Source organism: Alosa pseudoharengus, unplaced genomic scaffold, assembly GCF_046254945.1.
Source record: "Alosa pseudoharengus isolate Yale_2024_CS ecotype anadromous, Long Island Sound unplaced genomic scaffold, YU_APseudo_1.1 YU_APseudo_1.1_scf_10, whole genome shotgun sequence".
In the NCBI taxonomy this organism is placed as follows: Eukaryota; Metazoa; Chordata; class Actinopteri; order Clupeiformes; family Clupeidae; genus Alosa; species Alosa pseudoharengus.
Genome location: NW_027468565.1, coordinates 4,495,688 through 4,506,477, shown reverse-complemented (window position 1 = coordinate 4,506,477; position 10,790 = coordinate 4,495,688). Strand labels below are relative to the sequence as shown.

The following is a 10,790-nucleotide window of genomic DNA, read 5'->3' as shown; positions in this document are numbered from 1 at the left end:
CTCCAGCATCGACATCACTGATGAAGTCATTTCCTGTATGAGCTTACTCTGATCACACATAGAGTCCCAGATGTCGTGATCAGGAGCCAGTCTACATGCAGATGTTGGGTCCATGCTGAAATACCCACACTGTAGATCAGGATGGGATGAATGCCTGAATGCCTTTTTACCAAGACAGGTCATTTCAATGGTTGGATGAATTCTTAAATATGGGTTATTATTAAATGGGTATAGATTAATTATGTACATATGCATTACACCTAACAGTCTATGAATAATAAACTGATAACCTTTCCTTTAAAACACTGACATTTGTCCTGTGAACACAATACATTTTAAAGGATCGTATAACATATTACAAGAGCTTTTGACTGCTTGGCAACTGGCGTAAGGCATCTGGAGAAGTTTTTGGATGGATGTAATGGTGAAAGCTGAGATCATGTTAAATGGCCTTTTATATCTAATATTAGCAAGCACTGAAGTGGAGATGAGCAAACAATGAAGCAACCTGTCACAGTGACATTGTGATGGAGGAGGTGTGTGATGACGGAGAGAGATAAGGATGAGGAACATCAGAGAGACCCAGAGTGCCGCAGTGATGGGCTGTGCTGGTGAGGAATGGAGAGGCCCAAGTGATGGATCGTACAAAATTCCCAGGATAATGAAAACCATTTATTTCGACATTGTTGGACAGAGCCGGGTTTAGCACTGTTCTTCTGACTCTGTAAATCCCGGTCCTCACGTTTTCAACTTTGACCTGCAACCAATTTCCGCCTTGGGATGGCCGCAGACTGTGCGGTGCTTAAAGGAATGTTTAGCGTGTCGCCATAGAAAGAATAAAATGTAGTCCCTTGTCCAAGTATGCAAAATAATAACTCAGTGGTTCCCAGAATACCTCACAAGACCTCCCTTGATTACAGTATTATCCATATTTTGTGTGGTCTCCCCGGTTCAAAGGAGCGCAGATGCATGTAATTATTACTCTACGAGAAGACGCTCTGCGAACAAACAACATGGGGGTAGTGTGTCTTCTGTCTGTGTGTGTGGAGGGTGTGTGTGTGTACAACTGACTGCACATGTGAAGCACCACCACAGAGAGACTTGATTTTTTTTCCCGTTTAGCATAGTTTTAAGTTCAGTCTAAAAAACGTCACTAAAAAATGTCCCGAAACGTCACATGTGGTGAATAAAAAGAAAAAAATTAATGGAGCTCTAGTGTGCGGACTTTTTTGTCATTTTGTCATTTTAAGTTCAGTCTAAACCAATCACCCATCGCCCACACACCTACCATGCCCAGGGCTTCCTTGGCTGTTATCTGGTTCAATCTTCAGACACAACATTACGGGTGACCCCTCCATGTGCTCCTGACTCAGTGGTGGCAGCTGACTTTCTAATCACACAGGCAAATCTGTGGAGGTCAGACCCTTTCAGACAGCCTGCCTGACTGACCTGAGACCTCACGGAAGAGAGGCGTCTCACACCAGCCCACTAGTGCCAACAGCTGGAGACAGCAGCACCAAACCAAAAGAAGCAAAGACCCACCCCAAACTGACATGGCTGCAAAAATTGACAAAGATTCATCCCAAATTGACGAGCACAAGAAGCTTCTTGTGTGGTGGAAGGACCCACGCCAAAACAGAGCAGTATTTTTCCTCTGTTTGTGTATCCCTCCAAAGGTCACCCTGATTCAGCTGTCATTTCTTGTGTGCCCAGATTGGTATGATTAGAATTTAAAAACTACATCACAAAAATAGAAAACAGGGAAATATTAACACTGGTATCAACAACAACAAAACTGCCATACTGCCTGCTTCGGATTGAGAACATTGCAATATTCTTGGCAGGGTCTGCTGTTGTTGATGTTTACAATAAGATGCTTTGTGTCTCAAGGGAAACTGTATTTCTTCTTCTACTGAAAAAAACCTTTGAACATGCTCACATTTTTAGCTGAATGAAGCGTCTGGTATGAATCTGTTCTGCACACAGTCAGAATCCAGTGATGTTGGCGGTCCCAAGTCATTCCTTGAAAAGGAAAGGGACACAGTAATTTTGCCTCTGAGAACACAGACTAGAAAGGTGCTCTGAGGGGCTTATCCAGTAGCACAAAAGCTCTAGCGAGTCTCTGAACACTCTCTCCTCGCTGTGAGGGGGGCCCAGGGGCTGAATCTCCATGCACACTGTCCTTGGGTCAGCTGGAGCCAGCAACCCTTCACATATGGTGATCATTTGAGAGAGAGAAAACGACTTGCTATCCAAGAAACATGTGTAAAAGCCATCGACGGGATTGTGAGAGATTTACATCCAGCGGCAGAGCCGCGTCAGCATTTGTTCTCATCTGTTAGACCCCCCCACGCCCATGTTTGTGAGAGAATGGGTGATAGTGGGTGGGGGGGTTGATAGTGTCATTTGAGCCGTCATCCTCTGAAGTTGATGGGAGTGTGAAAGCCTGCCTACTCTTGTCTCACACAGACACACACACACACACACACACAACCATCAATGATCCTAAAATGTCCACTCATACACTTAGACACATAGCCGCCCGAGTACACATGCCTATCAACAGTGATGTCAAAACTGATCACCTCAAATCATGCCCTTAAACATTAATCCCTCCAGAAAACTCTCTCTCTTTCTCTTCTCAGCAAACACCCCATCCCCTACCCCCACAGTCACACACACACACACACACACACACACACACACACACACACACACACGCACCCAATCATAAGCAGGGGAGTACATTTCACTCTTCAGATGCCTGGTGTAGGGCCCTACTTGCTTTATCACTGGGGTGATGATGCTTTGAGAGGGAGAGTGAAAATCACAGCCTAACCGCATGCTAATGGCCTGGCCCGCCTCTGCCTTCTCCGTTTGCACGCGTATGGCTGCGCGCTGTGTGATGGATGTCTGTGGTAATCATGGTTATCCTGCCCAGTCCTCCAGCTGGGCACCATGTCAGACCAGACAAGCCTGGACGCTCACATGTGGCAGGCAGCCACCGGCTCCACATAGTGATTATCTTTATAACTTCTGTATTATGAGAAACAGTCAGCAAGAGATTTCAAAGATTCATTTTTGCTCTAATGCAAGTCCAGTGTGTTTCAACCAGTCCTGTAGAATGTGCACAGCTGTCCATGGACGCATGCAGCTATCTTGCTTGTAGATTTATTTGTCTGGTCCTGAAGAAGCGATTCTTCCAAAAAGACACAAGGGCGCTGTCAGAATGCCTCAGCTATGCGACTTGGGTTTCAGATGATGTCAAAGAAGCCCTTCATGTTGTGTTTAATTTTTGTCTTCTTGATACTCTGAGGATGGATTGAGATAGGATGAGGAAAGAAAGCAAAAGAAAAGACATACATCAAGTGGGAGAGATTGGAAATAATCAATTAGAGAAAGACAGAAAATAATGTGCGCAGACTTGTGCAGTTTCAACTTTTAGGGAGTATTTTCAGGAAAAACAAACGAAGACAAGAGGTGTGAATGTGAGCCAAAGGACACAAATGAGAGAACACATAAAGAAAGACGCACTGCTTGGGGAAGGGAAACTGGAGAGGGCTGGGGATAAGATAAGAGCGCTAGAAAAAAAAAACGAGAAAACCCAGAAGAAGACACTGGGGCCCCACCATCACTTATAACTCTAGCGCAGTGCACAGTCATTGGGTTCAAACATATAACAGTGAGAGCAGTGCATGATGAACTATTATTACTCACCACTCAACACTGTTAATGCAGAGAGATGCTGTTTGCACCCAGCAGCATGCAACGCGCCATCTAGACTGCTCAGTTCAGACTGCTGCTGCCTCCAAAGTTAATCTGAAATAGACAAAGGAAGACAATGTCTGAACGAGAGGACCCCCACATTCTCCCTGTTTTTTAACTACATGGGACTCATGAAGTGCAAATGCAAATTCTGAATATGTTCTGAAGGATTACTCTGATGTTGTCAGTTTGTACATGCTGCAGATCAGTTATTTGACATTGACGATTGCTAAATCTATAGCACTGACATTTGCCTAGGCATGTGATTTGGATTCAGGAAAGGGATATAAATATATAGGTATATATATGTATATGAATATGTAGGTTATTCAGTCAATCATTCACAGCTAATTATCATATAGGCAAACATGTCACTTGAGTTTAAATAAGAACAAAACAATTCACAGACACAAAACCTTTTTCATCCATTTGTATTAGTAATCATTCATACTGCATGTATATCACATAAAAAACACAAGAAGCCTAAAATCACACCACCTCAAATATTTGTTAGTCAGAGGTATTGTATTGTGCCCTCTGCTGATCAAAACATATATTTGTGTCTACCTTGAATATCTTGTTTTTAGTTCTGGCTCTCATGTGTTTCTGTGTGTGTGCGTGTGTGTGTGTGTGTGTGTGTGTGTGTGTGTGTGTGTGTGTGTGTGTCTGTGTGTGTGTGTGTGTGTGTGTGTGTGTGTGTGTGTGTGTGTGTGTGTGTGTGTGTGTGTATGTGTCTGTGCGTATGTGTGTGTGGTGTGCCTTTGAGTGTGTATGTTTTTGTGCCTGGCGACACAAGTAGACAAGCTGCAGGCCTCTCTTGTACACACAAACACGCAGCTACACTCCCTTCCTTGTGTGCAGCTGTGGCAGGGGTGAGAGAGAGAGAGAGAGAGAGAGAGAGAGAGAGAGAGAGAGAGAGAGAAAGAGAGAGAGAGAGAGAGAGATGACACAAGACACACAGTGAAGGAGCTCAATGTCTGAGTCAGTGATGGCTTCTGGTAAAGCTCAGCTCCAGCCTGGTGGTTAGAGAAGCAGATCCATAGGATTGAAAGCAGCTCCCCATGCAAACACAGACCCACCCACCCAAACACCATCCCAATGCTGCCCTCTGAGTCGGTGGCAAACCCAAATGGATCCTGTGGCACGATGACAGAGAAACGAGTCTCCAAGTCACCTTGAACTTCATGAACTCCAGGGATGGGTGGGCCAGCAATATCTGGATCAAGGAACCTGTCAACATACATACAACAGATGCAGAATGGTATGTTTAGATGTCACCACACGACTCCAGGTCTTCAAATTCAATCAATGAGATCTGTGTCTGTGGGTGTTTTTGAGTGATCTACAACAGAGTTACTTCTTGCTGTACTGGTCATATTTGTACATCGAAATACAATGTATGTACTATTTATGTATATGTAATATTTATTATTTATAATACAAGATCTTGTGTGTGGCTATTCAACACTGTATATATTTTTTGTCTACGTTGGGATGGTGCGATATTTTTTGTCTACGTTGGGATTGTGCAATATTGATATTTTTAACACAACATGTTAGAATTCACTAAATTGATTGTGTGCGGATCATCCCATATTATTTGGAAACCTCCAATACAATCCATACTATTACACACACACACACACACACACATATATATATATATAACAGTAGAGAGAGAGAAATAAAAGCTATAATAATAATATATATATAAAGACATATTGCTAAAACATTACTTGGCATGTTTCACAGAACAGGGGAGAGGCCCTGGACAAATGGAATCAAATCAAGGAAACAAGCACACAGGAGTAAGATGGATGATACTTTTATGGACCCAAAAGGTAATGATGATTTCCTGTCAAAGCCATCACTTTGATTATTTGCAGGCTGTGATCGCAGTTTCTCTGCGATATTAGACATCTGTGTGCAGGGCTCAGACCAGCACTGAAACAAACCACTCTTCCTGCTTTACATGCCAGTCACTGCAACCTCTATTGGATGTCCTGCAAAGCCTGTTTTAAAATACACACAGAAATATCTTAGAGCTGATAGCTAAGTAGATTCCCTTTGTGTTTCAGACTTCTCCTGTCTCCTGAACTACTGCCTAAAAACTAGCTCCAGAGAGAGACGACTCAAGTGTAGCTCCAGTCTTGTACATCCAAATCTTCAATTGCTTGATGGCATCTGTTGGTTTTGCCACTTCCTAATATTGTGACAGAGTCACAACTCCTCACAGGACCTTGCATGAACATGCTGATAGACACAATTTGCTATGCAAGCACTTCTCTTCCCGTTAAGAACTGAGAGCTGATTGGGTGTTATTCATTATTACATAACATTGGACAGATGATAGCATGGTCAGGTGGAGCTGAAAGTAGAAAGGGTCACCAGTACAAAGATTAGCAAAGTGAGATCTGGTTGTAATGACATGGCAGGAAGTTCATCTAAGTACTGAGTTTCATTTCTCTATTTCTGAAGTAGCTGTCTTTAAGCGTCCCCCTCACAGGAAACTTTTGACCAACTGGGACCAAGAGTTTGTATGTTTCAAAGTCAGGCAATGCTTGAATTGTGAATTTAAAGTTACTACTGAAAGGTTTCCCCTTCATGTCCCTGATTATGGACTCTCCTCAACAGTGTCAGTGGTCATAAATCCGCCTCAGGATGTGATGATGTCTGAAGGTAAACTGGTGTGAACTCCTTTAAAATGTAAGACAACTATGGAAATGCAGACAGCAAGGACTGGGAAGCAGGGGAAAATCTCCCCTGCAATTATTTATCTTCAAAAAGACATTTGCATGCAGCGAGAATGTTTAATTTACAATTATAATTTAGGTGAAACTTTCCTTTCTGTTTAATGATCACTTCCCCTCCACACCCAACACATAGCTCCATACAGATAACTTGTCTTTGTTGTATTGTTTGTTTGTTGTTGTGTTTCCTTGCCTTCCTACTATGTAAAGCGACCTTGGGTTTGAGAAAGGGGCTATATAAAATAAACTTATTATTATCATTTATTATAAAGTCAGTTTCATGGAGGATTTCCACATTAAATTACAGTGAGGAGAAATACCCATGACAACACAAGATTTTGTAGTAAAACAGAGATGCCAAATAAAATCCTCTAGTGACCTCCTCTGGTGAATGAAAGAATAGCAGGAAGTGCTTCCACAGAATGTTGTACTACATTCTTCTTTTGAATGATAGTGATTTTGGTAGATGCCATGTTTTTCATCCCTACCAGTAAGTTAGCAATTGCATATTGCAGGCATCAATCATAATAGTAAATATGACAAAATAACAAGATTATTTTCCAGCGCCATGTCATTATATTTTTTAGTATTTTGCTAAGAAATAACATTATAAAAACAAATAACTGTAAACTTATTTATTTGAACATTTTAACAAAGTTGTTTCAAATGTTATAGACAAGTTATAAGGACACTCATCAGAAGCTGTCATCTCTTACAATATTTACATCTTTCAACAAAACTCAAATGACTTGCGATGCAGCATTATTGCCTATATCAAAGCACTGTCCTTTTTGCATTCAGAAAGACAAGCCTTTACTAGGGCCTCGTGTCTTGTGGTGTGAGTGCTGGTGAACATTCTTGTCAACCTGGTGACAGGCCAGCGCTGAAGCTGCCCAAGTTAGCTTCTTTCGGAGATTTCAAAAGTAGCACACTTTTCATACCGCTTCTTCAACACACCGCTATGCATCTGAGGTGGCAAAGGGTTAAATGGAGAGGCGACACGATGCAAAAACATTCCCCTACATATTGCTGTTGAGCTTTGTCCACTCAAAAATATCCTGCTCACAAACAATGTCTGTGTTGATGAGCAGGTAACGGTCTCCCACACAGAAATGCTTCTGGCAGGCTGCACACTTGAAGCACTCCAGGTGGTAGACCTTGTCCCGCACTCGCATAGTCATCTCAAAAGCACGGATCCGCTTATCGCAAGACGCACAGAGCCCATCCTGACCAAATAGCCTGCAGGAATAAGAGAGAGTGTGTTAGGATGAACACTCTATATGAGATTGGAGCAAATCTTTTGCATATGGTTATTCTGGGTTTGAATATGTTGATTTATTGATACTTTTTCATGGATTTCAAAAAGATTCCAAGTATGTAACCTTTGTTCCACTATTGAGTACAGTAAAACACAAGTATCATCAACCTGTCACAGCACATTGATACTAGGCTTGTGCAACACCCTATCCCTAGAGATTAGTCCTTATCTTTTTATGCAAACACAATACGATTTATTTACTTACTCAATATATTATTACTCTGTTACTCTACAACAATAGTCATATCATCACCAGATTCCTTATGTCTCTACCTTCCAGGCCAGACTAGAAGAATTCTTAACCCCTCTGACTTAACCCTTTTTCATATCATCAACATGGCCTGCATTGCCATCTTTCCAAAATAAAGCATTGTCCATTCAACAACTTGTCCTATCAGGTGCTTTGAATTACAATATAGGTTTTATACTACAGTGTATGTTTGTTCAGGTTGTCATAACCAATCAACAACCCATTTGTCACTTTGTCAACAAGGAGAAATGCATAGAGACTTAAGTAGAAGTACAGACAGACTATGGTCAACTTTTGTTCTCTATTCATTGCCAGGAAGTTGAAGGTTAGGCAAGCTTTTGACAAGCATGTGTAAAAAGCTGATAGTTAACTTCTACTTTTACGTGTATGGGCCATAACAAATCTTTTGAAATGTATCAAATGTGTGCAGGAGACAAAGCATTTCAGAAGAACCCAGCTGTGAAAAGACTTGAAACAAAGAGATATTAGTTGTAAGTAGCCTACCTCAGGTAATCTCGTCGGCACAGCTTGCGTCCCAGTTTATAGTAGAGCCTCCGGCCAACCTCGCCAAGGCGGCATCCACACAGGTCACAGCTCAGGCAGTCCTCGTGCCAGTACTGTTCTATCGCCTTCAGGAAGAAACGGTCGCCAATGCTCTGCTGGCAGCCACCACAAGTCAGCAGCGATGGCGGCATCTGGAGGACCTCATCAACTGGCTCCCTGAGAAAATGAAGCCGGTGTGAATGAAGAAGCCACAAAAGATTCACTGTGCTCCTACTATGCTTGAGCTATATGTTGAGTTCATGTCATTAATGTTTTCCCTTTATTTGCATTGAATGAATAAACACAGTGACTGGTTCTCTCGTGCTTCCTACAGCCTATGATGGTGTAACCAACAGTTCATTTCACTTTAAGGAAGTTCAGGTTTGTCAGACTAATTTTAATATTTCAGGGTTGTGGTACATGAAACATAAGTTTCAAAATAAAAATGTTGAATGCTGGATTCAAATGAAATTAAACAGTTGATCCATATACTTAGGCTACATAAGTAGGCTTTATGGTCAGTGTAATATGCTATCATATTTCAAGAATATTAATTTTGTCAGTTCAAGCTTTTCTTCATGTTCTTCTTCCTTCTGATAGTAGCCTATCTGTGTTGTATTAATTGTTCCATGTCATTTCAATCAAGTTTTTGAAAACCTTTTCATAGCCATGGTCCAAAATTCTGTAGGCCTAGTTAAGTAGCTGCAGTAAATGCGCAGCTGAAAATGTGGACGCTGAGGTTCACAGAAGAGATATGAAACAATGTAGGCAGCTAGTGGTTAGGCTATATCAAATTCTGTGACTTCGTTGTGTTGACCACTGGCAAGCTCGCAGGGCAAACACAAACTCTACAGCCTATGTCAAGTGCAGTTTAGATGGTCCCTTATAACCTGACATGCATTAGAAAAATTAGACTACGTTACTACCAAATGGTTCTGGTACTCACTCGTTTGTCTCCAATGTCTTTCTTTCAATTGTAGATGCCATTCCAAAATGCTTCCGACAGAGCATCAAGCTGCTCTCTGAATAATGTTGCACACTGAGAGCACACCCCCTTTCTCCTTTACATTTAATTTCACGATTTAAAATCGCGGCATGGCATAACGCATCCTTGAGTGTAAGGTGCGTTTTTGAAAGCAAATAGATAGAAGAAAGCACCTGTCCAGTCACCCGGCTACTCAGCAGTCAGTGGATGTCATGATTCCGTCCCTGTAAAGAATTAGATCAGTTAATTATTGCTCTATTAAGAATAAGTGTTCCCATTGCAATCCGTTGTTAACACGGTCAACGTAATGTCTGTCTAGCTCTGTGATAATTGATAGACTACCGTATGCCAATTTCCCTCAAGGGTCAATTTTGTGTTTTGACCAGGGGTACCTGCGATAGGCTATTGACGAATAGACCCGCGCGTTTTTTACGTCCTTGTTATCCCGCGTAATGTTTCTCTTAGAGAGGAAAATCTGTCCCAGTTATTCTACATCAGGTATTTTTAAATGGCCCTGCCCCCTCGGGTTCTGGTTTCGTTCCCCTCTTCCTGCTCACGACTATTTGACAATGGCAGGAAATTGCTCTTAAAGAGGCAGATAGCCAAGCTACAGACTGGCAATGATCACACAGAAATCGGCTATGGAGTCGAGTCGTCGTGACTAGGCTACTGGGTATGCTACAGCCTAACAGATCACGACTTCAGATCTTATGTTCAGCTGCTGACTGTATGTTCAAAACTTGGTTGTAGGAGGCTCAGATGTGAAGCGATAGATTTGCTTTTTTATTATGCCCATCACATAGCTTAATCGACTACTAGCCTGCCTAATTCACTATTGATATTTTCTTAGGCCTCCACAGAGATTTTAAAGTATTTCAAATAACGTTTTAGTTGCAATGGAAAAGTCACTAATTTCACATGGGTGATGTGTTTTGCTATAGGTTTCCATGTCATTACAGCTGCAGCTTCCTATGCTGTTTCCTGTTTTGAGTTATTGTGTTTATAACTTTATTTTCCTGATGATATTTTTGTTTCTCAGCCCTCATATATCAGCAACATCCAGACACAATGAACTTAGCATTTATCAGCACTCAGCACATAACTGCCTGTATGGCAATATGTTTCATTAGGCTGACATGAATTTAACAAATACAGTAGCCTAGATTTATCAATCCATTT

The 10,790-nt window shown here is 41.7% G+C and overlaps 1 protein-coding gene across 5 annotated transcripts; it reads right to left on the bottom strand.

The window, feature by feature from the left end:
- Positions 1–7,135: 7,135 nt before the first annotated feature.
- lmo2 (LIM domain only 2 (rhombotin-like 1)) lies at positions 7,136–10,363 on the bottom strand. 5 transcript variants are annotated; one of them, XM_076303513.1, is made up of 4 exons: positions 9,954–10,363; positions 9,785–9,835; positions 8,588–8,803; positions 7,136–7,754 (listed from the first exon to the last, which is right to left on the bottom strand). In XM_076303513.1, exons 3-4 carry the CDS (start codon positions 8,776–8,778, stop codon positions 7,535–7,537), a joined length of 411 nt encoding a protein of 136 aa, XP_076159628.1. In that variant the 5' UTR covers positions 8,779–8,803; positions 9,785–9,835; positions 9,954–10,363; the 3' UTR covers positions 7,136–7,534. The 5 variants fall into 5 exon arrangements, with proteins under 5 accessions (XP_076159628.1, XP_076159638.1, XP_076159607.1 ...); XM_076303523.1 differs by having other exon boundaries at positions 10,004–10,363; XM_076303492.1 differs by having other exon boundaries at positions 9,573–9,835; positions 9,954–10,360.
- Between the last annotated feature and the right edge of the window lie 427 nt (positions 10,364–10,790).

Coding starts and splice junctions, on each gene's coding strand:
- lmo2 (XM_076303492.1), bottom strand. CDS start 9,637: ATGCTCTGTCGGAAGCATTTTGGAATGGCATCTACAATTGAAAGAAAG. Junction 8,804..9,572: donor AAGACATTGGAGACAAACGA/GTGAGTACCAGA, acceptor TCATTTTCTCAG/GGAGCCAGTTGATGAGGTCC. Junction 7,755..8,587: donor TGCCGACGAGATTACCTGAG/GTAGGCTACTTA, acceptor TTATTCCTGCAG/GCTATTTGGTCAGGATGGGC.